We start from the raw sequence: 27,141 nt of genomic DNA, 5'->3' as shown, positions 1-27,141 counted from the left end.
ATGAGCTCCTGTAGGCGGGACTTGAGGACGGGGTTGAGGCGGCTGCCGTTGTGCGGGTTGGCGAACGTGACGATGGTCTTCTCGGGGGCTACGTCGGGCGCGAGTGCAAACCTGGGGTTGGTCGTGATGCTTGCCCCGGGGCTTCCTCCAACACGAAGACCGCCGGTGATGACCCGCTCGCCGCGCTCATCACCGGCGGTCGTGCCGCCACCGCTAGTTGGTGCTCTGATTGAGTCCCTCTCGTTCGGGAGCTGCCTTTTCCATCACGTGGCATCCTTGGTGTTCGAGAAGGAGGACCTCCATCCTCGGGTCACACTGTCACATTACCCTTGCGTCGTTCTGCACATTGCGCTGATGGTAAGGGACCTATCGGCAGGCGCCTTCGCGCTGGAGGAAGCCATGGGAGGGGGCGCTTGACGAACCCCTTGTCCTCCCTTGCTCCCAACGACACCCCCGAGAATCCCCTCATCGCGTTCATCAACCCGCGCAGCCGCGGTCGCCTCCGCCCCATCCTCATGTCTCACCTTAGCTCATTTGCGAAGACAAGATCAAACCTCTGGCCCTCTCTCATATGTAGTAGTATGTTGTTTCGTATTGTGTGGTGCTGCATGTGAGGAGCAATGCTATATTTAGGTATTTCTATTTATATATTTCCTAAGCTGCCTTTCCTATTGATGAGCGGTGCAGCTAGCCCCTTCTCCTCGTCCTTCCTTCCCACCGCAAAAAGAACTACCATATAAAACTATTGCTTCTCCAACCTCATCCGTTCAAACCGACCCATTGTTTGCTCTCCTCCACCACTGCAAAACACAATTGCTGGATGCTAACCCCCTACCGCAATGCGATCAAGGTCTCGATCGTGCTCGGACTTGTCCATATCATTGTCAGCATCGCCGTCAACATCGGAGCGGGAGGCGCCGAGCTTGCCGCGTTCACCGCCGGCGGCAGGGCAACCGCCGCTTGTTGGTGCTCTGCTTGAGTCTCTCTCGTTTCGGAGTTGCGGATTCGGGCGTGCCTCGTCCTCGGTGTTTGAGAGGCAGGATCTCCGCCTCCGAGTCGCGCTACCGCAACGCCTCCGCGACGCTCTACATGCTGCACTGAGGGCGAGGGACCCGTCGGCAGGCGCCTTCGCATTGAAGGAAGCCCCGGGGATCGGCGACGTGACCAACCCCTGGCTGTCCCTCGCTCCCGAAGACGCCCCCGAGAACCCCCTAGTTGCATTCGTCAACCCACGCAGTGGCGGTCGCCTCGGCCCCGTCCTCAAGTCCCGCCTCCAGCAGCTCATTGGCGAAGACCAGGTCAAACCTCTGGCCCTCTCTCATATGCAGTAGTATGTCTTTTTGGCATTGTGTGGTCCTACATTTGAGTACCAATGTTATATTTAGCTATGGCTCCTTAGCTATTTTCTATGGTGCCTTGCCCGTTGAGGAGCGGTGCAACAAGTACCTTCTCCATGTTCTTCCTTCCCACCGCAGGAAAAAACAACCATACAAAACTCCGCCTCCTCCACCCTCCTTCGTTCAAACTGCCACATCATGTACTCCCCCCCCCCCCCCCCCCCAATGAAATACACATTTCCTTGATCCTAACCTCCGACCGAAGTCCATATCATTGTCGGCATCACCATTGCTGGTGGAGCGGGAGGTGCTATGCTCGCCGCGCTCAACACCGGCAGCCATGCATCCATCATTGGATGGGGCTCTTATTGAGTCACTCTTGTTTCGAAGATTCGGCCGTGCCGAATCCTAGAATTTTGAGAATGAGGACTGCTGCCTTTGGGTTGCGCTGCCACAACGACTCTGTGCGGCATGCGCAATGCACTGAAGGCGAGGGATCTATCAGCAGGCGCCTTCGCATTGGAGAAAGCCCCAGGGCCGGTGCAGTGACCAACCCCTGATTCACCCTTGCACAGAATGAAGCTCCTGAGAACCCCCTCGCCACGTTCACATCAACTCGCACAATGGCGGTCGCCCCGGCCCGCTCCTCAAGTCCCGCCTCCAAGAGCTCATTGTCGAAGACCGAGTAAAACGTCTACCTTTCTCTCATATGTAGCAGTATGTCTGCTTCATGTTGCATGATGCTGCGTGTGAGGAGCAATGCTATATTTAGCTATTTTCTAATTTGTGTTGCCCGTTGAGGAGTGGTGCAACCGGCATCTTCTCCTTGGACTTCCTTCCCACCGTGGGAAAAACCAACCATACAAAACTCAGCTTCCTCCACCCTCCTCCGCTCAAGCTGCCACATCACTTGTTCTCCTCCCATCATTGGAAAACGCATTCCCTGAATTCTAAGACCTGATCGAGACATGGCTGAGGTCGCGGTCATGCTCGGAGGTGTCAATATCACTGTCGGCATCGCCATCACCGACGGAGCGGGAGGCACCGTGCTTGCCGCTCTCACCTCTGTGGACGTGCTGCTGCCGCTAGTTGGGGCTCTGATTAGGTCTTGTGTTCTAGGGTGCCGGACTCGGCCTTGTCGCGTCCTCGGTGTTCGAGAAGGATGACCTCCTCCTCTGAGTCGCACTACATCAGCAACTCCGTGATGCTCAACATGATGCTGACTGACTCGTCAACACTCGCCTTCACGTTGGAGGAGGACCCAGGGTCCATCACCACGACCAAACCCTGGTTCACCATTGTGCCCGATGATGCTATAGAGAAACCCCTTGTCAAGTTCGTCAACCTGAATAGCGGTAGTCACACTGCCCATCCCCAAGTCCTGCCTCCAGGAGCTCATTGGTGAAGACTAGGTCAAGCCTCTGTCCCTCTATCATATGTAGTACTCCCTCCGTTCCTAAATACTTGTCTTTCTAGAGATTTCAACAAGTGACTACATACGGCGCAAAATGAATGAATCTACACTTTAAAATATGTCTACATACATCCATATATTGAGTCCATTTGAAATGCCTAGAAAGACAAGTATTTGGGAACGGAGGGAGTAGTATGTATGTTTCGTGTTGCATGACGCTGCTTGTGAGGAGCAATGCTATATTTAGCTATTGCTCTTTATCTTTTTCATAAGTTGCTTTGCCATTGAGGAGCAGTGCAACCAACTCCTTTTCTTCGTCATTCCTTCCCACCGCAAGAAAAGAAGGACCATAGAAAACTCCACCTCCTCCACACTCCTCCATTCAAACTGTCACATTGCTTGTTCTCCTTCCACCATCAGAAAACACATTTCCTTCATCGCGACCCACGATCAGGATGCCATCACGGTCTCAGTCATGCTCCGGGATGTCAATATTGTTGTTGGCATCACCTTCACAGGCGGAGAGGGAGGCACTACGCTCGCTGTGCTTACCATTAGCGGCCGCGCCACCGCTGGTCAACGCTGTGATTAAGTCACTCGCATTCCGGAGCAGCGGATTCGTCCGCGCTATGTCCTTGTTGGCATTTGAGAAGGAGGACTTTCACATCTGGGTTGCGTTGCCGCAGCCCCTCCATGATGCTTTGCATGCTGCGTTGAAGGTGAGGGGCCCGTTGGCAGGCACCTTTGCCTTGGAGAAAGCCCCGCGGGCCAATGTCGCGACCAACCCCAGGTTTTCCCTCACACCCGCGACGCCTCCTCGAACCCCCTGGTTGTGTTCGTCAATCCATGGTGCGGCGGTCGCCTCTGCCCCCTCCTCGACTCCTACCTCTAGGAGCTCATTGGTGAATACTAGGTCAAACCTCCGATCCTCTCTTATATGTAGCAGGATGTTTGTTTCGTGTTGCATGCCATTGCCTGTGAGGAGAAATGCTATATTTAGCTATTGCTCTTTATCTATTACCTTAGATACCTTGCGCATTGAGGAGGGTTGCAGCCAGCTCCTTCTCGTCGTCCTTCGTTCCCTTGTGGGAAAAATGACCATACAAACTCTGGCTCCTCCACCCTCCTCCATTTAAATTGCCACAGTGCTTGTTCACCTACCACCACCGGAGGCATTATTTCGTGGATCGTAACCCCCAATCACAATGCGGTCACTGTCATCCATATCATTTTTGGCATCATCATCGTTAGTGGAACGGGAGGCACTACGCTCGCCGTTCTTAGTGTCGGCGGTCGCGCCACCACCACCCGTTGGGGCTCTGGTTGAGTTGCTCTCAGTTTAAGCTACAGACTAGGTCATACTTCATCCTCAATGTTTGATAAGGAGGACCTCCACCTCATGGTCAGTGCTTCAGTGCCTCCGCGATGCTCTACATGTCACGCTGATGGCGATGGACTTGTCAGTACAGGCTTTCTCATTCGAGGAAGCCCCGGGTGCCGGTTCTGCCACCAACCCCTAGTTCTTCATCGCGCATGATGATGCCCCACAGAACCCCCCCTCATCGTGTTTGTTAAACTGCAAAGAAGTGGTTGGCTCTGCCTCATCCTCAAGTCCCATCTTGAGGGTCTCATTGGCGAAGACCAGGTTAAACCTCTGTCCCTTTCTCATATGTAGCAATATGTCGGTTTCGTGTTGCGAGGTGCTACCTATGAGGAGCAATGCCATATTTATCTATTGCACTTTATATATTACCAAAGTTACCTTTCCCATTGAGGAGCAGCGCAAGTAGCTCATTCTCCTCATCCTTCCTTCCCACCGCGGGAAAATAACCATACAAAAGTCTGCCTCCTGCACGAAAACCGCGGGATAGCTTGTTCTCCTCCCACCACCAGGAAACTCATTTACTCGATCCTAACCCCGATCACAATGCGATCAAAGTTTCACTTGTGTCTCAGAGATCTCCATATTGCTGTCCGCATCACCATCATGGTCGCCAATGGAGCGGGAGGGATTGCGATCACCTCGCTCTATGTCTGTGCTCGTGCTGCCGCCGCTGGTTGGGGCTCTGATTGAGTCACTCTCGTTCTAGAGCTCTGGACTCAGCTATGCCGCATCCTCGGTATTCGAGAAGGAGGACCTTTGCCTCTAGGCCACGCTGCCATAGCGCCTCCACGATGTTGTGCATGTTGCACTAAAGGTGAGGGACCTGTTGGTAGGTGCCTTCGCGCTAGAGCAAGCTCCGGGGGACGGTGTCGCGACCAACCCCTAGTTCGCCCTCACACTTGACGATGCCCCAAGAACCCCCTTGTCTCCTTTGCCAACCTTCATAGCGGTGATCACCTCAGCCACTTCCTCAACTCCCGCCTCCAGGAGCTCATTGGTGCTACTTATGTGCTGTGTTGGGACTTTCCCCGAAGAGGAAGAGTGAAGCAATATAGTAGCTAATAAGTATTTCCCTCAGTGAGAATCAAGGTTAACGAACCAGTAGGAGAATCACACAAAGCCTAGTGAACATTACCTGCACACACAAGAGCAAATACTTGCACCCAACTCAGCCAAGAAGGTTGGCAATCCCCTTGAACTCGTTACTTGCAAGGATTAAATCTAGTAGTGGTAGTATATAAATTGCAAAGCAAAATAACAATAAACAAATTGCATCAAGGTATTTTTGGTTTTCGTAATATGATAAAAGTACACTCGGGGCAATTGTTTTCACTAGAGGCTTCTCTCACGAAACATAGCATACAGTGGGCAAACAAATTACTGTAGGGCAATTGATAGAAAAACGCATAGTTATGATGTTATTCATGGCAATGATCTCATCTATAGGCATCATGTCTGTGACCAGTAGACGAACTCCTGCCTACATCTACTACTATTTCTTCACTTCGAGAGCGCCTCTATGCTTGCCTCTCTTGTATTAAGTTCATAACAAACAGAGTAATGCATGAAGTATGATGACATGACGTATACAAAATAATACCAAGCAATATGATTAAACCCCATCATTTTACCCTTAATGAAAACAATATGAATATGTGCCTCGTTACCCCTTCTTTCACGAGGTGAGGGCACCACAAGATTGAACCCATCAAAAAGCACCACTCCCACTGAAGATAAATCAATCTAGTTGGCCAAACTAAACCGATAGATCGAAGAGAAATACAAAGCTATAATGATAATGCATAATAAAGTTCAGTAAAGACTTAATTACTTTTAATGAGTATCTGATCATAAACCCTTCACCGGATCCCAACGAACACACCACAACAGAAGATCACATCGGATAGATATCCATGGAGGTCATGGAGAATATGGTATTGAAGATCGAAGAGAAAGAAGAAGTCATCTAGCTACTAGCTATGGACTCGTATGTCCGTGGTAAACTACTCACACATCATCGGAAGGCAGCAAGGTCGATGTAGAAGTCCTCCGTAATCGATTCCCCCTCCGGCAGAGTGCCGGAAAAGGCCTCCAGATGAGATCACGAAAGAACGGAGACTTGCAGCATAGAAAAAATTGTTTTTGGTGGCTCTCAAGGGGTTACCCACCATTTGAGAATTTATGAAAGTGAAATTAGATCAGATGGAGCCACGTGGGGCCCACAAGGAATCAGGGCAGGCCTACCCCCCAGGGCGCACCTTGGTGCCATGTTGTCTCCTCATCTGTCGTCTGGTCTCCTCCTGAAGCTTCCAGGGTAACTTATGTGTAGAAAAAAACCATCAAAATGTTTCGTAGCGTTTGGACTCTATTCGGTACAAATTTTCTAGAAAACCAAAAACAAGCAGAAAAGAACAACTGGCACTAGGCATTGGGTTAACAAGTTAGTTCCCAAAATGATATAAAATTGTATAAAAAGTATCTAAGGTTGGTAATATAATAGCATGAAACAATAAAAATTATAGATACCTTGGAGACATATGAGCATCCCCAAGCTTAATTCATGCTTGTCCTCGAGTAGGTAAATGATAAAAGCAGAATTTTTGATGTTGAATGCTACCTAGCATGTTCATCATGGAATATCTTTACGGTATAAATATTGAGAAATGATGAAGTAATTGATATCAAAATAATAATATAGATGGATATAAGAACATAATCATTACTTTTTCAAAATATACATTGCTTAACAAATGTTATCTCTACTCATTGACTTATGTAAGCATGGAATGACTCCGCCTTCATCGCATAAATATAAATCACGAGCACCCTGGTGTCAAACCAAGCAATTGGATCACACTTTTCAACGCTGTTCAACATTTTCAACTCCACTCAATACATGAGCATGAGCCATGGATATTCGCACTAGGGTGGAATAGAGTGCGGTGGTAGAGATATATAGGAGAAGTCAAAAAGGACGAAATGCTTGCATCTACTCGGTGGATCGTTAGGAAATGGAGAAGCCTTACAATCGATATCACTGCGAGGAATAGGGATTGCCATGCGACAATTGCACTAGAGCTATAAGTGCATGCAAGCTCAAACTCAAACTAAGTGGGTGTGCATCCAATTGCTTACTCGTTAAGACCTCGGGTATTTCAGGAAGCCCATCATCGGAATATACAAGTCAAGTTCTATAATGAAAAATTCCCACTTGTATATGAAAGTGATAACTTAGGAGACTCTCTATATGAAGAACATGGTGCTACTTGAAGCACAAGTGTGGTAAAAGGATAGTGACATTGCCCCTTCTCACTTTTCTCTCATTTTTTTGGTGGGCTTTTTTTGGCCTCTTTTTTTGTTCGGTGTCTCATCCCAACTTATGGGGGAATCATCGTCTCCATCATCCTTTTCCTCACTGGGACAATGCTCTAATAATGATGATCATCACACTTTTTTTACTTACAACTCGATAAAACTAATACAAGATGACTCTAATGCCTCTAGCAGTGTACTAGGATGTGCAATGATCTAGCATAATATTGTAACAATGATGAATGGTGGCTTTTCCAAAAATATCATGTCAACTCTATATGATCATGCAAAGTGATATGATGATCAACACGCATGTCATAAGACGGAGCAATGGAAGTTGCATGGCAATATATCGCGGAATGGCTATGGAAATGTCATGATAGGTAGGTTCGGTGGTGTTTTGAGGAAGATATAAGGAGGCTAATGTGTGATAGAGCGTATCATATCATGGGGTTTGGATGCACCAGTGAAGTTTGCACCAACTCTCGAGGTGATAAAGGGCAATGCACGGTACCGAAGAGGCTAGCAAATTGCGGAAAGGTATGAGTGTGTAATTATGCATGGACTCACATTAGTCATAAAGGACTCATATACTTGTTGTGAAAGTTTTATTAGCCCTCAAAACAAAGTACTACTCGCATGCCCCTAGGGGGGGGGTAGGAGTTAACCATCACGCGCCCCTGATCCAAACATCACAAATGATTTCAATCAGACCTAAGAATGCTCGGACATCCCCATCATACCATGTCGGACACTTAAATGAGTAGTTAATAACAAGCTTTAATATCCATATTATTACTAAGAGATGGTCATGGACTCATACCCTTTTATATTACGACATCAACATAATCAAAACATATGTTTCATATTTAGTGATCTATATGAAAGCTATTATTATACCTGTCTTAAATACCTATCCTTTTTTGGACTAGTCTTATAACATGTGCTCATTATCACATCTTATTTAAAGTCTCTAAAAAAGATTTAAGTGAAGTATGATAGTGAAATTATTTCTATAAAATATAGCCACCACCATGCTCTAACAAATATAAGTGAAGCACAAGAGCAACTACATAGCTCAAAAGGTATAAGTGAAGCTCATGGAGTATTCTAACAAATCATGATGAATGTGTGTATTTCTCAAAAAGGTGTGCCAAACAAACAATGATTGTGGAAAACTAACAAGCAAACAAAGTAAAACTATTGCACAAGATGCTCCAAGTAAAATTCATATCATGTGATGAACAAAAATATAGCTCAAGTAACTTACCGATGATTTGTGGACAAAAGAGGGGATGCCATCCGGGGCATCCCAAAGCTTAGACTCTTGGGTCTTCCTTCATTATTACCTTGGGGATCCTTGGGAATTCCCAAGCTTAGGGTCTTGCCTCTCCTTGTTCCTTCCTCCATCATGATCTCACCCAAAACTTGGAACCTTCAGCACACAAAACTCAACACAAACCTCGTGAGATCCGTTAATATAATAGACAAATCATAAACTTTAGGTACTTTGTAAACTCATTCATAATTGTTCTAGGATAATACCTACTATACTATAACTTCTCCATGATTTATCCCCCCCGATATAATCCATAGCATTATTAAAACAAGCACACTATGCAAAAAAAAACAGAATCTATCTAAAACTAAACATTATGTAATGATCTGAATAAAACTCATACTTCTCTAACTCCAAAAATCTGAAAAATTAGGAAAACATAGACAAAACATATATCAATCATGTGTAAAAAATTAAGCTAATTATGAAGTTCCAGTGATTTTTAAGAATTCATGCACTGAACTCAAAACTTTCTGTTTTTGCATAGAATCAAGTCAACTATCATCGAAATCATCCCAAAGGCTTTGTTTGGCACAAACACTAATTAAAACATAAAAAAACAATCATTACAGCAGAGGTAATAATGTCATCACACAAGAACAAAAAAAACAAAAAATTAAGATAAATATTGGGTTGCCTCCCAACAAGCATTATTGTTTTATGCCCCTATCTAGGAATAATGCATTGTTTCAAGTATTATCATCCTTCAAAGTAATTCCATAGGTAGATCTCATAATAGATTCGTATGGTGGTTTAACTCTCTTCTTTGGTAAGTGTTCCTTCCCTTTCTTTAATGGAAATTAGAACCTTGTATTTCCTTCTTTCATGTCAATAATCGCACATATGGTTCATAGGAAAGATCTACCAAGTATTACAGGACAAGACAAATTCCATTCAATATCTAGTACAATAAAATCCACGGGGACGTAATTATTATTAGCAATTGTGAGAGCATCATTTATTCTACCCAATTTTTTCTTAATTGTTGTATCCACTAAGTACAAGCTAAGGGAACATTCATCCATATCAGTGAGACCTGACACGTCACATAAAGATTTTGGTATAGTAGAGACACTAGCACCTAGATCACACAAAGCATTACATTCATATTTATTTTAACTTCAATAGTAGGTTCCCATTCATCATGTAATTTTCTAGGTATAGATACCTCCAATTCTAACTTTTCTTCATGAGCTTTAATCATAGCTTCTACAATATGTTGTGTGAGTGCTTTATTTTGTTCATAATCATTATGTGAGTTCATCTTACATTGAAACAAGGAAATACATCCAATCATAGAAAAAATATCATAATTAAAGTCCTTGTAATCCAAAAGAGTGGGTACATCACTATTTAAAGTCTTGACCTCTTCAAACCCACATTTTTGTGTTTTTATCGTTAAGATCATCACCCTCCAAACAATTGGGACGCCTTCTAGCTAAAGTTGACTCATCTCCAGTACCTTATTCATCAAATTTTATATTACTAAACAATGTTTCAATGGGTGTCACATCTAATCATTTTAATATCTTCATCATGATTATGATAAAAACAGTGTGGAATCGCTTTTTGTAAGAATTCTCGCTTAGCTCTAATCCTCACGGTTCTTTATCTACTTCCATTCATGGTGACTTGAATAGAATCTATAGTTTCAGTAGCATAAATTTTATGTGGAATAATTTCAATTTTAAGAGTTTCCACATCATGAGCAATTTATCCATGTTTCTTGCGATATCGTCAACTTTGTGTAGTTTTTCTTCAACCATAGCATTGAAAATCTTTTGAGAACTGATAAATTATTTAATGTTGTTCTCAAGAGCATTAGGTATCCCATTATTATTATGTGAATTTCCATAAGAATTACCATAATCATTAGAGGAGTTACCAGGATATGGTCTAGGATTGAAATTCCCTCTATAAGCATTGTTGTTGAAATTATTTCTTGCGATAATATTCACATCAATAGAATCATTATTTTGCTCAATCAAAGTAGATAATGAGGTATCATTTGGATCAATATGAGATTTTTTACTAGTAAGCATATTCATAAGAGCATCCATTTTATCACTCAAAGTAGAAACTTCTTCGACGAAGTTTACCTTCTTACCAGTTGGAGCTCACTCGGTGTGCCATGGAGAATAATTTGTCATCATATTATCGAGAAGCTTCATGGCCTCTCCCAAAGTCATTCCCATAGAGGTTCCACTTGCAGCAGAGTCTAGAAGATTTCTCGACACAAAGTTTAGTCCCGCATTTTTTTGCATTATCATCCATGAGTGGGATATTTTTAATCATCAATTTCTCTCTCCCCCAAGATTGTGCAAATTGTTCTTGCTCAAGTTTCCTAAAATTCATAATTTTGGTTTCTAAGAGGAATAATCTTAGCGGGAGGAAAATACTTGGCAATAAAAGCATCCTTATACCTATCCCATGAATCGATACTATTACGAGGTAAGGATGAAAACCAAGTTTTAGCACGGTCTCTAAGTGAGAAAGGAAATAATTTCAACTTAATAATATCATTATCCACATATTTTTCCTTTTTCATGTCACATAATTCAACGAAGGTATTAAGATGGGATTCAGTATCTTCATTTGGATTTTCAGAAAATTGTTCTTTCAAAACATGATTTAGCAATGCATCATTAGTACCATATGACTCCGCACTAGTGGCGGGAGGATCAATTGGAGTACTAATAAAATCATTGTTATTAGTATTTGAGAAGTCACACAACTTGGTATTTTCTTGAGACATAATGACAAAGCAAGCAAACGAACAAAGATAAATATTTTTGTATGTTTCCTATTTTTTCAACGAGACCAATAAAAGCAAATATAAATAATAAATAATAGAGAAAGTAAATGATAATTTGATTGTAGGTACTTGTAGGTTTATGATGATGTCTCCCTGGCAACAGCGCCATGAATTGGCAAGTTGACGGGAGACTACTTTGATCTCCTCCCTGGCAACGACCCTAGAAATTCTTTCTACTACTTGTGAGTTGCGTTTGGATTTTTCCTGAAGAGGAAGTGTGAAGCAATATAGTCTCTGATAAGTATTTACCTTAGTGAGAACCAAGGTCATCGAACTAATAGGAGAATCACACAGAGCCTAGTGAATAGCACCTGCACACACAAGAGCAAATATTTGCACCTAACGCGGGCAAGAGGGTTGTCATTCCCCTTGAACTCGTTACTTGCAAGGATTAAATTGGTAGTGGTAGATATATAAATTGCAAAGTAAAATAAAAGTAAATAATTTGCAGCAAGGTATTTTTGGTTTTTGTAATATGATAAAAGTAGACCCGGAGGCCATAGTTTTCACTAGAGGCTTCTCTCTCGAAACATAGCATACGGTCGATAAACAAATTACTATCGGGCAATTGATATAAAAGCGCATAGTTATGGTGTTATTCATGGCATGATCACATATATAGGCATCACGTCCATGAAAAGTAGACTGACTCCTTCCTGCATCTACTACTGTTACTTCACTTCGTGGGCGCTTCTATGCTTGCCTCTCGACATATTGAGTTCATAACAAACATAATAATGCATGAAGTATGATGACATGATGTAGACAGTTTAGAACAAAGCAATATGATTAAGCCCCATCGTTTTACCCTTAATTGCAACAATACAAATATGTGCCTCACTACCCCTTCTGTCACGAGGTGAGGACACCACAAGATTGAACCCATCACAAAGTACCACTCTCACTGAAGATAAATCAATCTAGCTGGCCAAACTAAACAGATAGATCAGAGAGAAATACAAAGTTATAATAATCATGCATAATAAAGTTTATAAAATACTCAATTACTTTCAATGAATAATCTGATAATTAGCCCACAATTCATTGGATCCCAACAAACACGCTACAAAAGAAGATTACATCAGACAAAACTCCATGGAGATCATGGAGACCATGGTATTGAAGATCAGAGAGAAAGAAGAACCCATCTAGCTACTAGCTATGGACCCGTAGGTCTATGATAAACTACTCACACATCATGGGCTGCAAAGTTGATGTATAAGACCTCCATGATCGATTCCCCCTCCACCAAAGTACTGGAAAAGGCCTGGAAATGGGATCGGAAGAACAGAGACTTGCTGCAGTGGAAAAATTGTTTCAGGTGGCTATCGATGGTTTTCCCAATATTTAAGAATTTATGGAAGTGAAGTTAGGTTAGACGGAGCCGTGTGGGGCTCACAAGGCATCAAGGCGCGCCTACCCCCCAGGGTGAGCCCTATTGCCTTCCTGTCTCCTCGTTTGTCGTCTAGTCTCCTCCCGAAGCTTCCTGGGTCTCTTATGTCCAGAAAAAAATTGTCAAAAAGTTTCATAGCGTTTGGATTCTGTTTGGTATAGATTTTCTGGAAAAACCAAAAGCAAGCAGAAAACAACAACTGGCACTACGCAGTGCCTCCACATTGCTTTGCATGTTGCACCAAAGGCGAGGCACCCATCGACAGGCACCTTTGCATTAGAGGAAGCCCTAGGAGCGGGGTCATGAACAACCCCTCATTTTCTCTCACGCCTGACGTGGCCCCTTGAGAATCCCCTCGTTATGTTCGTCAACCCATGCAGTGGCGGTAGTCTCAGCCCTGTCCTCAAGTCCTGCCTCCTGGAGCTCATTGGCAAATACCCGGTCAAACTTTGGTCCCTCTCTCATATGTAGCAGTACGTCTACGTCGTCTTGCATGGCGCTGCCTGCATATAACCATGCTATATTTAGCTATTGCTCTTTAGCTTTTTTAAGTTGCCTTTCTTGTTGAGGAGCGATGCAACGAACTCCTCCATTTTCTTCTTTCCCACTTTGGAAAAAAATGAAGATATGAAACTCCATCTCCTCCGTTAAAACCATTGCATGGCTTGTTCTCCTCTAACCATGGGAAAAATTCTTGAATCCTAACCCCCGATCAGGATGCGACCGCGGTCATTCTCAAAGATGTCCATATCGTTGTCGTCATCATCGTCGCTAGGGGAGTGGATGACACTGCGCTCGCCACACTCATCTCCGGCGTCCGCGCCGCTACCGCTGTTTGGGGATCTAATTGAGTAGCTATCATTCCACATCTGTGAATTCAGGAGCGCCATGTCCTTGGAATTTGAGAAGGTGGACCTCCACCTTTGGGTTGCGCTGTCGCAGCGCCTCCGCAATGCTCTGGATGCTGCACTGAAGGTGAGGGACATGTTGCCAGACACCTGCGTATTGGTAGAAGCCAAGGAGTCGACGCTGTAAAAAACACCTAATTTTTTGTCACGCCTAATGACACCCAAGAAACCCGCCTCGTCGCCTTCATCAACCGATGTAGTAGCGGTCGCCTCAGCCCTGTCCTCAAGTCTTGCTTCCAGGAGCTCATTGGCGAAGACTAGGTCAAACCTTTGTCAATCTCTCATATTTAGCAATATATCAGTTTCATGTTGTGTGGTGCTGCTTGTGAGGAGCAATGTTATATTTAGCGATTGCTCTTTAGCTATTCGTAAGTAGCCTTGACTGCTGAGAAGTGGTGCAGCCAGCTCCTTCTCCTCGTCTTGCCCTCCCACCATGAGAAAAACAACCATACAAAACTCCGCCTCCTCCACCCTCCTCAATTCAAACTGCCGCATCACTCGATCGAGGTTCCGGTCATGCTCAGAAATGTCCATATCGTTGTCAACATCATTGTCGTCGACAGAGCAGGAGGCACTTCTCTCGACATGCTCACCACCAGGGGCCGCACCACTGCCACTGGTTGGAGCTCTAATTGAGTCACTCTTGTTTCAGAGATGTGATATCGGATGTGCCTCATCCTCGTTTGAGAAGGTGCACTTCTGCCTCCAGGTCACTCTGCCTCAACGCCTCCGTGATGCTCTATAGGCTACGCTGAAGGCGAGGGACCCGTTAGTAGATGAATTCATGTTGGAGGAAGCCTCAAGTGCCAGCGTCGTGACCAACCCTTGTTCACCCTTGCACTCGATGACACCCCTGAGAACCCCCTCATCACATTCTTCAACCCATGCAGTGGAGGTCGCCTTGGCTCTGTCCTCAAGTCCGGCCTGTAGGTGCTCATTGGCAAAGACACGGTCAAACCTCTGTCGTTCTCTCATATGTAGCACTATGTCTGTTTTGTGTTGTTTGGTGCTACTTGTGAGTGAGCCAGTTTATATTTCAGAAAACATACATACTACTACGTGTTGAGATGTTGGTCTCCCTATATTGTGTGGTTCTCTTTTTGTGGTGACAGATCATCCGATGGTGCAAATCTAGGTAGCTTTTGTCACGTCGGATCTACTTCGGTGCAGTGTGGAACTCTACAACCACAACGTACTCATACTATGTGGAGGCCGCGCTTCGGGATCCCTCTCTACTCCCATATCCTCCCCACTCCCTGGTCTCACACCCCTCATATCATACCCTCTCTCCTCTTGTTGTTCCCTTCTCCCCACCATCCCATGCGCCTGTTGCCTCACTCTTTCCATCCACACCCATGGTGTTAGGCTCGGACTCACAAAATTCCTCCTCGTGAACAAGGCACTCTTTTGTGTCTACGCGGGTCTTCTCAGTCGCCTATCCAATGTGAACTTTCTTCGACACTCCCTGATAATCAGGGATCAGATTCAACAAGCTCATCACTTCGCATGTGAGGGAAGGGTTAGTCGTTGGTGTTCTTTCACTACTTGACGTAATGCCCACAAGGAATGTTCTGCCTTGTTGCGCCCTGGTGAATAGGTAGGTGGAACATGGTGACAGGAGGAAGGCATTGGAGTGTTCTCCCAAATGCAGGCCAAAGGTGTCCGCCTAGGCGACACAGTTCTTGGTTTGGTCCTTGCTGCGTGTTCACAACCAGGGCCTCTGGAGCAGTGGAAGTGGGTACAAGATTACCATAGGGCATCTCTAATTTTTATATAAAATATCCGCTCAAACGCCTCTTTTTTTAAAAATGGGGGAGGGGGAGGATCACCACCTGAATATATTACTAAAAGCACCAAAGGCAAGGTTAAAAGAGAGCACTAGCGCGCCAGGAGAGGTATTGGTGCCAAGACACGATGACAACATCCTTATGAGTGAATCTAAAGGTCCATAGAGAGAAATATTTTATACAATATCTAAGAAAACAACTCTAGTGAGGTGGTCTTCCGGGCGAAAGACCTGGGCATTCTTGGAGTCCCAAATATTCCAAAGAATGGAGAGAGCCACCGAAGGCCATATGTCATTGTCGAGCCCATTCGGCGAGGGAATGTCCCATATCATATTAAGGGAGAGCGAGGAGATGAGGTGTAGTGCGTTCTAGAACTTTACCTTGGCCAGGAAAAATATAAATACATGGGTGTCATCCTCCACTAGTGCATCACACCGAGGACAAATACAATCTGTAGTTATAGTTTTTCTTGAGGCAATTGTGCTTGGTGTTGAGGTGATCCTTGAAGATAAGCCAACCATATATCTTGAGCTTGATCGACACCATGGAGGACGAGATGAGCTCGACAAGAGGGTCCACCTCTTCCTCGGTAGTGAGAAGCGCACAAACTTCCTTGGTGGAGAAAGGCATACAATGCAGAAGGAACCTGTCATCAGAAATATCATTTGGGACTAAATATGGCAGCAAAGGCAACACCTTCACTAGCTCGTGTGAAGCAACATTAGTAAGGTGGTTCAAGGATAGCTAGAAATGCATCCTGTATGATCTTCGAAACTAGGGTTGTGGGCATGATGTTGTGGGATAAGAGGTGTGGGTATGCAACGACAAGTGGTTGTGAAGAGATCCATGTATTGGTGCAGAATAGGGTCGCAGACCATTATTTGTGAGCAGAACAGATATTATGTAGGATAGGTAGTTGTGATTTTTACTACTTTCCAAAGTAAGGATGGGTTTGTTGGCTTGTCTGCAATAGCGTGGGTGTAGCAGCGGTGGTACCAGTTGACCCAAGGTAGGTTAGGGAGCTATATTAGTCTGAAAGTAAACTTCATTAGTAAGTAGTTATTCAGAGTAAGCAAAATTTTAATACCTAGACCACTATCTTTTTTTGGGTTTGCAAACATTTTTCCAAGGAATAGGACACTATGCTCCAGTTCAAGTTTCCTCGATGGCACAAAAGAAGGCTCTATGAACCGTGTCTAGCTCTTTCAAAATATTTTTGGGAATATGGAAGACTGACATGTAGTAGACAACAATCGTGTTCAGGACAGAGGAGATCATTGTGGGTCTGGCTCCCAATGAGAGAAGTCTAGCGACCCGACCTATTAGGTAGTCTGGGAGGACTAAACAATCGGTTGAAATGCTGAGGGGAGTTTTTGTGGGAAGAGTGGGAGGTCACGGTAGGCTTGACGGTAAGTCTAGATAGTGCAACCAAAAATGTTTGCAATCTCAGAAGCGAGAGCGGGCTAGAGGTGAATAGGGAGGAAAGTTGTTTTGTGAAAATTTAAGGAGAGACCGGTAGCAAAGACAAAGTTGTCCAGGAGAAATTTTAGATGAGTTGCTCTGGAAGTTGAGATGTGGGCTAGGATGAGATTGTCTGCATATTCCCAAAGAACCAGGGTAATATTTAGATCGAGGTTGTGGTGAAGTAGCCAATGTTGGTGAGCTCGCGGGATTAGGTGTGGCAGGATGTCCTCTATCGGGATAAAAAGGTAGGGACATAGGGGGTCTCCCTAGCGGAGCCCATTTTTGTAGCCAATCCAATTGCTTGGCACCCCATTGAGCATGATAGCTATTTTTCCTAAGGATCACTACAAGAAATATGTCAACTTATGATCACCACTATTGGTCACTGAAAGGTCACAAATTTCCATTTATGACCTTTTTGTGACCAAAACCAGAAGGTCAAAAGCTGGCCGTCGTAAACTGACTATAGCGACCTTTCTTCTGGAATGGTCAAAGACGTTTACGACCAAAATATTCCTACTGTGGCGTTTTGGTCACTAGCAACCTCCCCAGGCCACGTAGGCATCCAGCGTGGCAAGCTGATGTGGCACAAGATTCAGCCCGGTCCGATTTGGTGTTCTACATGGGCCGAGCCCATTAATTCGGCCTTTTTAATGTATTTTTTTCCTGTGCTTTTATTAGCTACATGGGTCTGACCCAATAATTCGGCCCATGTATTTTTTTAGGCAAGCCCTTTTAATATATGTATTTTATGTTAATTTTGGTTAGCTACCTGGGCCTGGCTTACAATTTGGCCTTTTTATTTTCTAGTGCACAACATTTTGTAGTCAATTTATTTTTTATTTCCAGTTTTTTTCCTAGCTCCAGTTTACATATGGGTCCCAAAAGTCAGATTTTTCATAGCTTATTAATAAGCAATATATATGTATATATCAAACAGACAAAAGAAAGAAAGCATATGAAAATCTTCAAATAACAGCTAAAATAAGTTTATTACAATATGCTATACAAAACAGAACACGTGAAACTACATACACTCATTCACATCACACACCCAGTTTCCATACACTCATTCACATCACATCAACCAGTTTAACCATCGAATCTTGTATACCCAGGAACTTCCGCTTATGTGCAGACCTACAGGAAGGGCATCTCTCCAGCATCATCTCTCTCCAGCATTCACTGCTTCACACTTGGCTTCACGGCTTCACACTCAGAAAAATTAGGACTGAAGCTCCTGTAAAAGAGTGAACATAAAGGAAAAAAAATTAGGTTTGGAGCTCCTAAAAAAGAGTGAACGCATAAAGGAAAACAAGTAAGAAAACTATACAGGAAAATTAGGTTTGGAGCTCCTGAAAAAGAGTGAACGCATAAAGGTATGCTAATAAGCTAGTTCTCTGATCTACATGTGCAAAACATGGGATACACCAAGATATTGATAATCAGCTCAACACATGGGATACACCAAGATATTGATAAAAAGGTATGCTAATAAGCTAGTTCTTAGATCCAAAACACACAGGGATATATGATCCACACATGCATCGATCCTCATCGGACAGACCACAAAAGAAACATTTCAATTCACAAGCTTCTGTCGTGTATAAGACATCCAGATAAAAAACAAGTAAACAACTATATATCGATAAAATCGTGAAAGAAACAGTCCATCTACATCTCAACTAATACTAGTATTTGATGAAAAGTAAGCTAATAAGCTAGTGTTGTTCCCTCGGTCCAAACACACAGAGACATGACCTACATGTGCATCAATCCCCATCAAACAGACCACAACAGAAAAACATTGCATTTCACAAACTTCTGTCATGCATAAGACATCCAGATACAAACTTGCATATAAGAACAGCATATATAGATGAATCATGAAAGAAATAGTCTATCTACTCTCGATGGACACACTGCACAAGTCCATATACTTTAGGCATGTTATATATTGCGACTACACTTGGAATTCTATAACATAAATCCTAGTCATTCTCAAGGCGCAGGACAAAATGCAACACACATGCTAGAGTAAAATCACACAGAGCAAAGCAACAGCCTTAAACAAACTATGCAGAAGTAACAGAGTTGATAAGTAGAGAACCTGTCGTCGTCTATTACTACTAGACACGCCGGACAGGATCAGCTGGCTAGCGTGCCCCGTGCGCGAGCCAACAGGGCGCCAGCGGTCAATCGGCTAGCTGGACGGGATGCAGACAGAGGAGGGAGAGCCGGCCGGCCCGGAGACGAAGCGCGAGAGGGGATCCGATTGGAACCTCGGCCGGACGGCCAGGGAAGGAGGAAGGGGTTGGGGGGAGTCCGTACCGGCGAGCAGAGCAGAGCGGAGGAGGCTTGTTCCGTCACGGCGACACCATACCACGCCACGTCCTCCTTGGTGTTCACCCCCTCGACCTGCACCAGTGACGTGCTCTCGTACTGGTTCGGCTTCGACCTGCAGATCAACCCCCCACATCGCCATCAGCGCGCCACCCAATCTCACCATGAAATGAATCGCCAGATCCGGCGAGAGCATGGCCAAGAACGGGGCTGCTCACTTCTTGAAGCCGAGGATGGTGCTCCGGACGTAGAGCCTGACGCGCTGCCCCGTGCGTCCCTTCACCATGGCGGTTGCCGCCGCTTAGGGTTTCGACGGGATGGGGACACGGGAGGGGAGGGGAGGGGAGGGGGATAAGGTCGGGCGGGGGGGGGAGGCGATGGGCGGTGCAGCGGCGATGGGAGAGGGAGAGGGGAGGCGAGGCGAGGCGGCGAGGGGAGAGGGAGAGGGGTGGCGGATCTGGATCTGGAGAGGGGAGGCGAGGCGGCAAGGGGAGAGGGAGAGGGATGGCAGCTAGGGTTCGCGTGCGGGAGGGAGTTTCCTTTTTTAGACGAAGAGGGGGTGAGGGAGAAAGGGCTGCCGTTGGATCTGAATCTGGAGAGGAGCATCCGACGGCGCTGAAGGCACGATCCGCGTGACATGCTCATGGACCAATCAGAGCCCAGTACACGTTATGACCATCTGAATTGGTCTTAATCAATTAAAAATAAGATGTTGAATCATATAAACAATTTTATGATACGAGAATTCAAAAAAATAAAAACATTCTGATTGTGTCACCAAATGTGACCTAGTTTTTTAGGAAAACTAACAAACTTGAAATTGGAATAAGACAATTATCTTTAAAAAGTGTTATGAGAAATGAGTTTTTACGGGGGGAAATCATTTTCTATTTTCGAAGTGACAAAATTCCTTTTTTGTGAAGAATCTACCAAATATTTCTTTCAAAATAACAGCACACCATTTTCCAAAACTATAAGACAACATTTTATGTACAGTTGACCAAATCTTAAAATGTAAAATGCTTTTGATTCACCTCTCATCAAAAAGACAATTAATGTTTCAAAAAAGAATCCCTGAGCATTCTTTTTTTCTACTTTTTCACATGTAAAATTCCAAAAATGATCTCATATTGCGTAAAAGGGTGCATTTTGGAATAGCAAACAATGTTGCCTAAGGAAGTTTTCATTTTCTTTGGACGAAAAAACCATTTTCCATTTTTTGAGTGGCCAAAAATGAGGTTTTTTTAAGGACCTACCAAATAATTGTTGCAAAATTGGACCAAATCAATTTTATAAAATACTAGGTCATATTTAACGCATAATTGACCAAATGGTTGGGTGTAAAACGTTTTGATCCACATCTGGTGAAAAAGACAAATTTCCGCCGATTCAGCTAGAAGCGGGTCAAATTTGAACTGCAGCTGCCTCATAGTTTGCTATTTATTTTTTCCAAAAAATCATTTCTAGTTACATAAGGACCTATTTAATCAGAGAAACACCAGAAAAATTCCAAGATTCAACCACTAGCTAGGAACGGTCATTCCCGCCGTTTTGACCGCATTTTTGAACGGGCATAAAAAATTCAAAACATATCAAAAAGTTGGGAAACCTTCGCATTGTGTCATCATATGTGGCCAAGTTCCCAGGAAAAATAACAAACTTGTAATACGGCAATTATTTTAAAAAAGTGTTCTCAGAAACGAGCTATCATGTGTGGAGATCAATGGCTTTCAAGCCAAATGATCAATCTTATGGCCACATTCATGGCATAGTTTGTTCAAATGATATCACATTGTGCACAAGGGTGCATCTTGGAATTCCAAACAATGTTGCCAAAGGGAGTTTTCATTTGCTTTGCACGGAAAATTCATTTTCCATTTTTCGAGTGCCCGAAATGAGGTTTTTTTGTGAAGGACCTACCATATATTTGTTGCAAAATTGTACCAAATCATTTTTATAAAATATTAGGACATATTTAATGCACAATTGACAAAATGGTTGGGTGTCAAAAGTTTTGATCCACCTCTGGTGAAAAAGACAAATTCCCGCCGATTCAGTTGGAAGCGGGTCAAATTTGAACTGCAGCTACCTCATAGTTTGCTATTTATTTTTTCCAAAAATCATTTCTAGGTACATAAGTATCTATTTAATCAGAGAAACACCAAAAAAATTCCAAGATTCAACCACTAGCTAGGAACGGTCATTCCTGCCGTTTTGACCGCATTTTCAAACGGGCATAAAAATTCAAAAAAAAATCAAAAAATTGGAAAACCTTCGCATTGTGTCATTATATATGACCAAGTTTCCAGGAAAAATAATAATCTTGTAATACAGAAATTATTTTAGAAAATTGTTCTCATAAATGAGCTATCATGTGTGAAGATTCATGGATTTCAACCCAAACGCTCAATCTCATGGTCACATTCATGGCATAGTTTGTTCAAATGATCTCATATTGTGCACAAGGGTGCATCTTGGAATTCCAAACAATGTTGCCAAAGGGAGTTTTCATTTTCTTTGCACGGAAAATTCATTTTCCATTTTTCGAGTGCCCGAAATGAGGTTTTTTTGTGAAGGACCTACCATATATTTGTTGCAAAATTGTACCAAATCATTTTTATAAAATATTAGGACATATTTAATGCACAATTGACAAAATGGTTGGGTGTCAAAAGTTTTGATCCACCTCTGGTGAAAAAGACAAATTCCCGCCGATTCAGTTGGAAGCGGGTCAAATTTGAACTGCAGCTGCCTCATAGTTTGCTATTTATTTTTTCCAAAAATCATTTCTAGTTACATAAGTACCTATTTAATCATAAATACATTGTTTGGTGGTGATACGTCGAGGTTTGGGCGGTGGCCGAGGGCCCTAACTCTAGAGCGCGTAAACTCGCATGCCCGTCGCGTGGTCACCGCGTGACTGTGGCGTTGCCTTGTGTTCTGGGCAGCCTATGCATGTCTAGTGGGTTGAGCACTCCCCAGGTAGGTGCTAGGAACAAAATTACAACATAAGATTCTCACGAGGAGACCGATCGATGCTCAAACATGAATTAGCGGCCAAGTGTTTGATTAGCGGTACGGGAAATGTACATGGCTAATGGGCGTGAGTTTTGGCTGAGGATGATCAGTTACTAAGAAGATCGTCTTCACAAATTTCCAGCTCAAAAGGAGGAGCCTAGGTGGTACTTGCTTTGCAAACCACCACAGTGGACATAAATACGAATGTTGAAGCTCGGCTCAAAATAATGAATGGATTGAGCCGGCATTTGGTGGAGGATCGTTATTTGGTCATAGGAAAGCACTGTAGAAAATGGATACTATTTGGACATGCCAAAGTGGTACTTCCTTCACAAACTGTTACTCTGAACAGAATAGGAAAATGAATATATTTGAATTATTTTTGAACTAGGCAAGGAAGATTTTTACATATTTGATGAAGATATGACCCAAAGAATTTATGAGATTTTTTTGGGAATTTTGGGAATGATAGAAATATAGGTTGCTTCACAACCTAGGGCAAAAACTGCCACATGGACATGACACATAGGCAAAACTGATGAGATGGCGCCTAGTCATCACAACCCACCACAATCTACAAGGTTATGACCATCTATATTGGTCATTAACAACTAGAAATAAGGCAGCGGACTAGCACTGTTTGCTTTGTGACCATTTCGTGTAAGGAAATTACGACCTTTCTGACCAAAATGGTCGCAATGGTTTAGGGTTTGAAGCCCCCTGAACAGCTTTTGACCAATTGGTCTAAAATGGTCATAAATTTATGACCAATTCTTCGAGGGTCACTAACAGAAGGTCATAAGTTGACATATTTCTTGTAGTGGATAGTAGAGAGTTAATCCAAGCAACCCATTGTGTGGGAATCTCCAGTGGATGAGGATTTGTACGAGGGGTGCCCATGCGTTGGAGTCGAAATCTTTGTGGAAATCAAGTTTGAAGCTCATCGTCATGGCTTTACAGACATGGAAAAATTGAGCAGGCCAGCAGCCTAGATAAAGTTTTTCGATAATGGAATACCCATTTATGAACCATGTTTGGTTGTCGTGAATAATGAGGAATATCATGGGTTTTAGTATATTTGTGAGGAGCTTGGAAATGGCTTTTGGAGGGCAATTTTAAAGCGGGGTGGGCTTGAAATCAATGGCTAATTGCCGATCTGGGTACGACATCTTTTGGAAGGGGGGCCATGAAGGCGGTATTGAAATGATCAACACATTTATCTAGATTATGGAAATCACAAAAGAAAGGGATGATCATTTGTTTTGTGGAGTGCCAATGTTTTCTGTAGAAGTAAGATCCAAAACAGTTAGGTCTAGGGCTGGCATTTGGATTCATTCGGAGAAAAGCATAGTAGATTTCCTAATCAAAGAAGGGGTCATGAAGTGCTCGGATCTTGGTAAGGCGGTTGGGGTAGAGATTTGACAAGGAGATGTTCCAACCATGAACTTTGGGGGCCTGTATCAGATCTCGGTAAGAGGAGTTTAGAAGATAGGTCTTTTAATTGTGCGACGGTCTGGTGCAGCGCTTGACGGCAGTTGAGAAATGACTTCTGACCCCGTGTCCACCTCCAGATTATGCGACTGTAGTTGCCACCCATGATGCCACCTCTGTGTCCCAAGCCATCCTTCCAATGGTGGCCTTGGTCATTCCCCACGCCAATAGCACATCTAGTTTCCCCTTATCTAATGGAGGAATCGCCACCACTATCCCCAGCAGACCTCCACTCGCAAGGTAGATTTCCCACGCCCACCATCCCCTCACTTTCTTGCCTTCATTGTCTACTTCCCCTCGCAACACAATCCTATGCACACCGCTGCAACCACCATCACCCGCCAATGCCCTTTTAGCAACTCCAGCCATCTCCTTACTCGCCATCGTCACCCCTAACATCAATCTGGGCCACTTGGCCACCATACGGCCCAAATTCTGCCCCAATTTTTCCGCCCACCTACCAACAACAACCCTACGACCACCAGCACCAACAACAACAGATTTTTGCCACTGCCTCTACCGCCTTCACATCTCCACTTGCCAAATTATTTCATATGCCAATATGGCCACACCTCTTCCACAACCCATCTATGCATCCACCTCACCCATCACCTCCCTTCGGTCCCTACCTAACAATCACCTCAGATCAAGATGTGGTTCACACATGCCTGGCTTTCACAAGCTTGACTTCCCGACGCATGATGGTTCGGTCGATCTTCTTGGTTGGCTCAATAGGTACCAGCAATTGTTTTGTGGACAACGCATGAACGAGGCTGACAAAGTCTAGCCTGCAGCCTACCACCTCATCAATGACACTCAGTTCTGGTACTTACAGCCCGAGAGAGATTTTGGCATGCCGACACGGGAGTAGTTCAAGGAAGATTGACACATTCAGTTTGGGCCGTCACTCCACAGCAATCCCGTGGGCGAGTTGGCATAGGTGCCATACACTTCCTCGACTAATGCTCATGTGTCGCAACAATGATCCATTAACACCGCCCCAACAACGGTTTCTATGCACAGTAGGGCTGCCCGATGGTCTTCACATTGACGTCAAGCTTCAACATCCATCTAACCTCCACACCGTCTTCCCCTTCACCAAGGCCTATGAGGAGCATTATTTCCCTACAACAACGTCACCACACCAGCCTTCTAGTATTAGATGACACTTTTATCCCTATGATCTTCCTGCGGCCAATGCATCAACAAGACCATACCTGCCAACGCCACTAGCACATGTTTTGTCATCAACCATTCCGGCGTAGACCCAGCCACGGTAGGTTCGGTGCCTTACTCCAGCTGAGTCAGCAAAACATCATCGCCAATACCTTTGCTCTAACTGTTTGGGGCCACTGGTGCGTGTGGCTCTTCCACAACCTACAGCTTGCGGACAAGCTATTTTTCAAGGAAGAGAGAGATGTTATGTGCACCAGCCCATCAAACATGGAGTCTTATCCCTTAATTAGAATTCTAGTTGATTAAGCATCTTTGTTAGGAAAGAGTCCAGTGATGTCTTATCCCTTAATTAGAGTCGTAGTTGATTAAGCATCTTTCTTGGCAAAGAGTCCAGTCACTTTAGAGGTTGTATTAGAGTATGAATGGATTTAGCCTAGTCTGCTCTATTATCTAAAGGGACCGGCCCTTCAATAAAGCAGGAGAGAATATTGACATTTACTTTTATCTACTTTTTAGTAATTAGGCTTAGGTCAGCAGTAGATTCTTCCATATATGCAGTCATGCTGTTATTAAGTCATCAATAGATGTTTATGTTCATCTCTGAAAAAAATCAATATATACTGCAGAGGTATATTAACCTTGCGCATGTTATAATATTAGTCTACATTAGGGTGATCCAATGTACAAATGTGAACCTTATTGATGGACTTGGCTGGAAGACATCCTTGTCCATTGTTACACGATACCATGCTTACACGATTATGGCACTGCTAGTAAGAAATGAACTGCAAAAGGTCGGTAGATATTGACTCGTTGTTCAGGGAGCTACTGGCGCAAGAAGTTGGTGAACAAGTCTGTAGAGGAAACAACTGAATAGTTGAAACATAATAGAAATCGGAAACTTAATATGCTTATTCAGACATAACAATTTTATCGTTTTTGTTGGGTAAGAGAAACAATGTACACACATGCACAATAACTCCGTAGAGTACCCATATATAGATGTACCCCATTTGCGCATGGGGTACTAAATATGTGCAAGGTTTTTCTCCGCCGAGAAAAATGGGAAATTTTGTTCTCATGACTGACGCAACTCATTGATGATGCCGATGACACGTGCAGACTGCCATAGCCTTTCACTTTACGATCTGAATTACATAAAAGCTATTTCTTTCTGTATGCATCTTAATTGGCTTTATTGTGCACACTAGAGTATAATTTACTATCGCTTAACCTCCATCCTTAAGAATCTACTGTTTTCTATTTTTGGGGGGGAGGGGGGGGGGGGGGGTGGTGCAAGTATGAATCTACTGTTGCCGAATTTTCGTTTTTTTTCTTTTATCAGATTTTTGGTGTTTGACTGTGTGCATCCTAGTTATGCAAAGGCCAGGTGATACTCCAAATGCTTTGTATCGGCTTGATGCTACATTTTGAGATAATAAAAGCGTCCTTTATCGGAAAAAATCTAAGTATACTGGCAGGATATCACTTAAATTAGAAAACTCTAACCTTTCTACTTCCTTGTATATGTTCTGCTCTCCTGCTGGAACTCGGATCAGCACTCTCTGTACTTATATTCCAATGCAGTGTGGGAATATTGATTAACATGCCATATCTTCATTTTTTTTTGAACTGTTGCATATTGAAAGGCAGAAATATACCTTTTTCAAAAAAACAAAAATACTAAGCACTTTTGTTACTGACGCCAGCTTTTATGACTCCAGGTTTTCGATATTACGATCGTTAAGCCATCTGAATTTGTGCAATATGGATTGGGCTGTTTGGAGCAACTTGCTGATTCAGGGGATCATAGTGCAAGATCAGTTCGCAATAACCTGAGAGTCATGGTAACTTAAACAACTAAACACCATTACATAAGTATTGTGGCATATAACTCATATATTTTTTAGGCTCGAAATTAGGCTCGAAATTCAAGGGGGGCCTTACCTTTTAGGAAGGA

General features: G+C 43.7%; 1 protein-coding gene across 1 annotated transcript in view; it reads left to right on the top strand.

Moving 5' to 3' along the window:
• Positions 1 to 783: 783 nt before the first annotated feature.
• The window catches only part of LOC123135030 (diacylglycerol kinase 4-like), a 51,949-nt gene continuing 25,591 nt past the window's right edge, over positions 784 to 27,141 (top strand). The window contains exons 1-2 of the mRNA XM_044554157.1: positions 784 to 1,298; positions 26,906 to 27,028. Coding sequence (XP_044410092.1) covers positions 840 to 1,298; positions 26,906 to 27,028 — 582 coding nt within the window. The 5' untranslated portion in view covers positions 784 to 839. The remainder of the gene's footprint in view (positions 1,299 to 26,905; positions 27,029 to 27,141) is intronic.

The sequence above is a fragment of the Triticum aestivum genome, chromosome 6B, assembly GCF_018294505.1.
Source record: "Triticum aestivum cultivar Chinese Spring chromosome 6B, IWGSC CS RefSeq v2.1, whole genome shotgun sequence".
In the NCBI taxonomy this organism is placed as follows: Eukaryota; Viridiplantae; Streptophyta; class Magnoliopsida; order Poales; family Poaceae; genus Triticum; species Triticum aestivum.
This window is presented reverse-complemented; position numbering and strand designations above follow the sequence as displayed.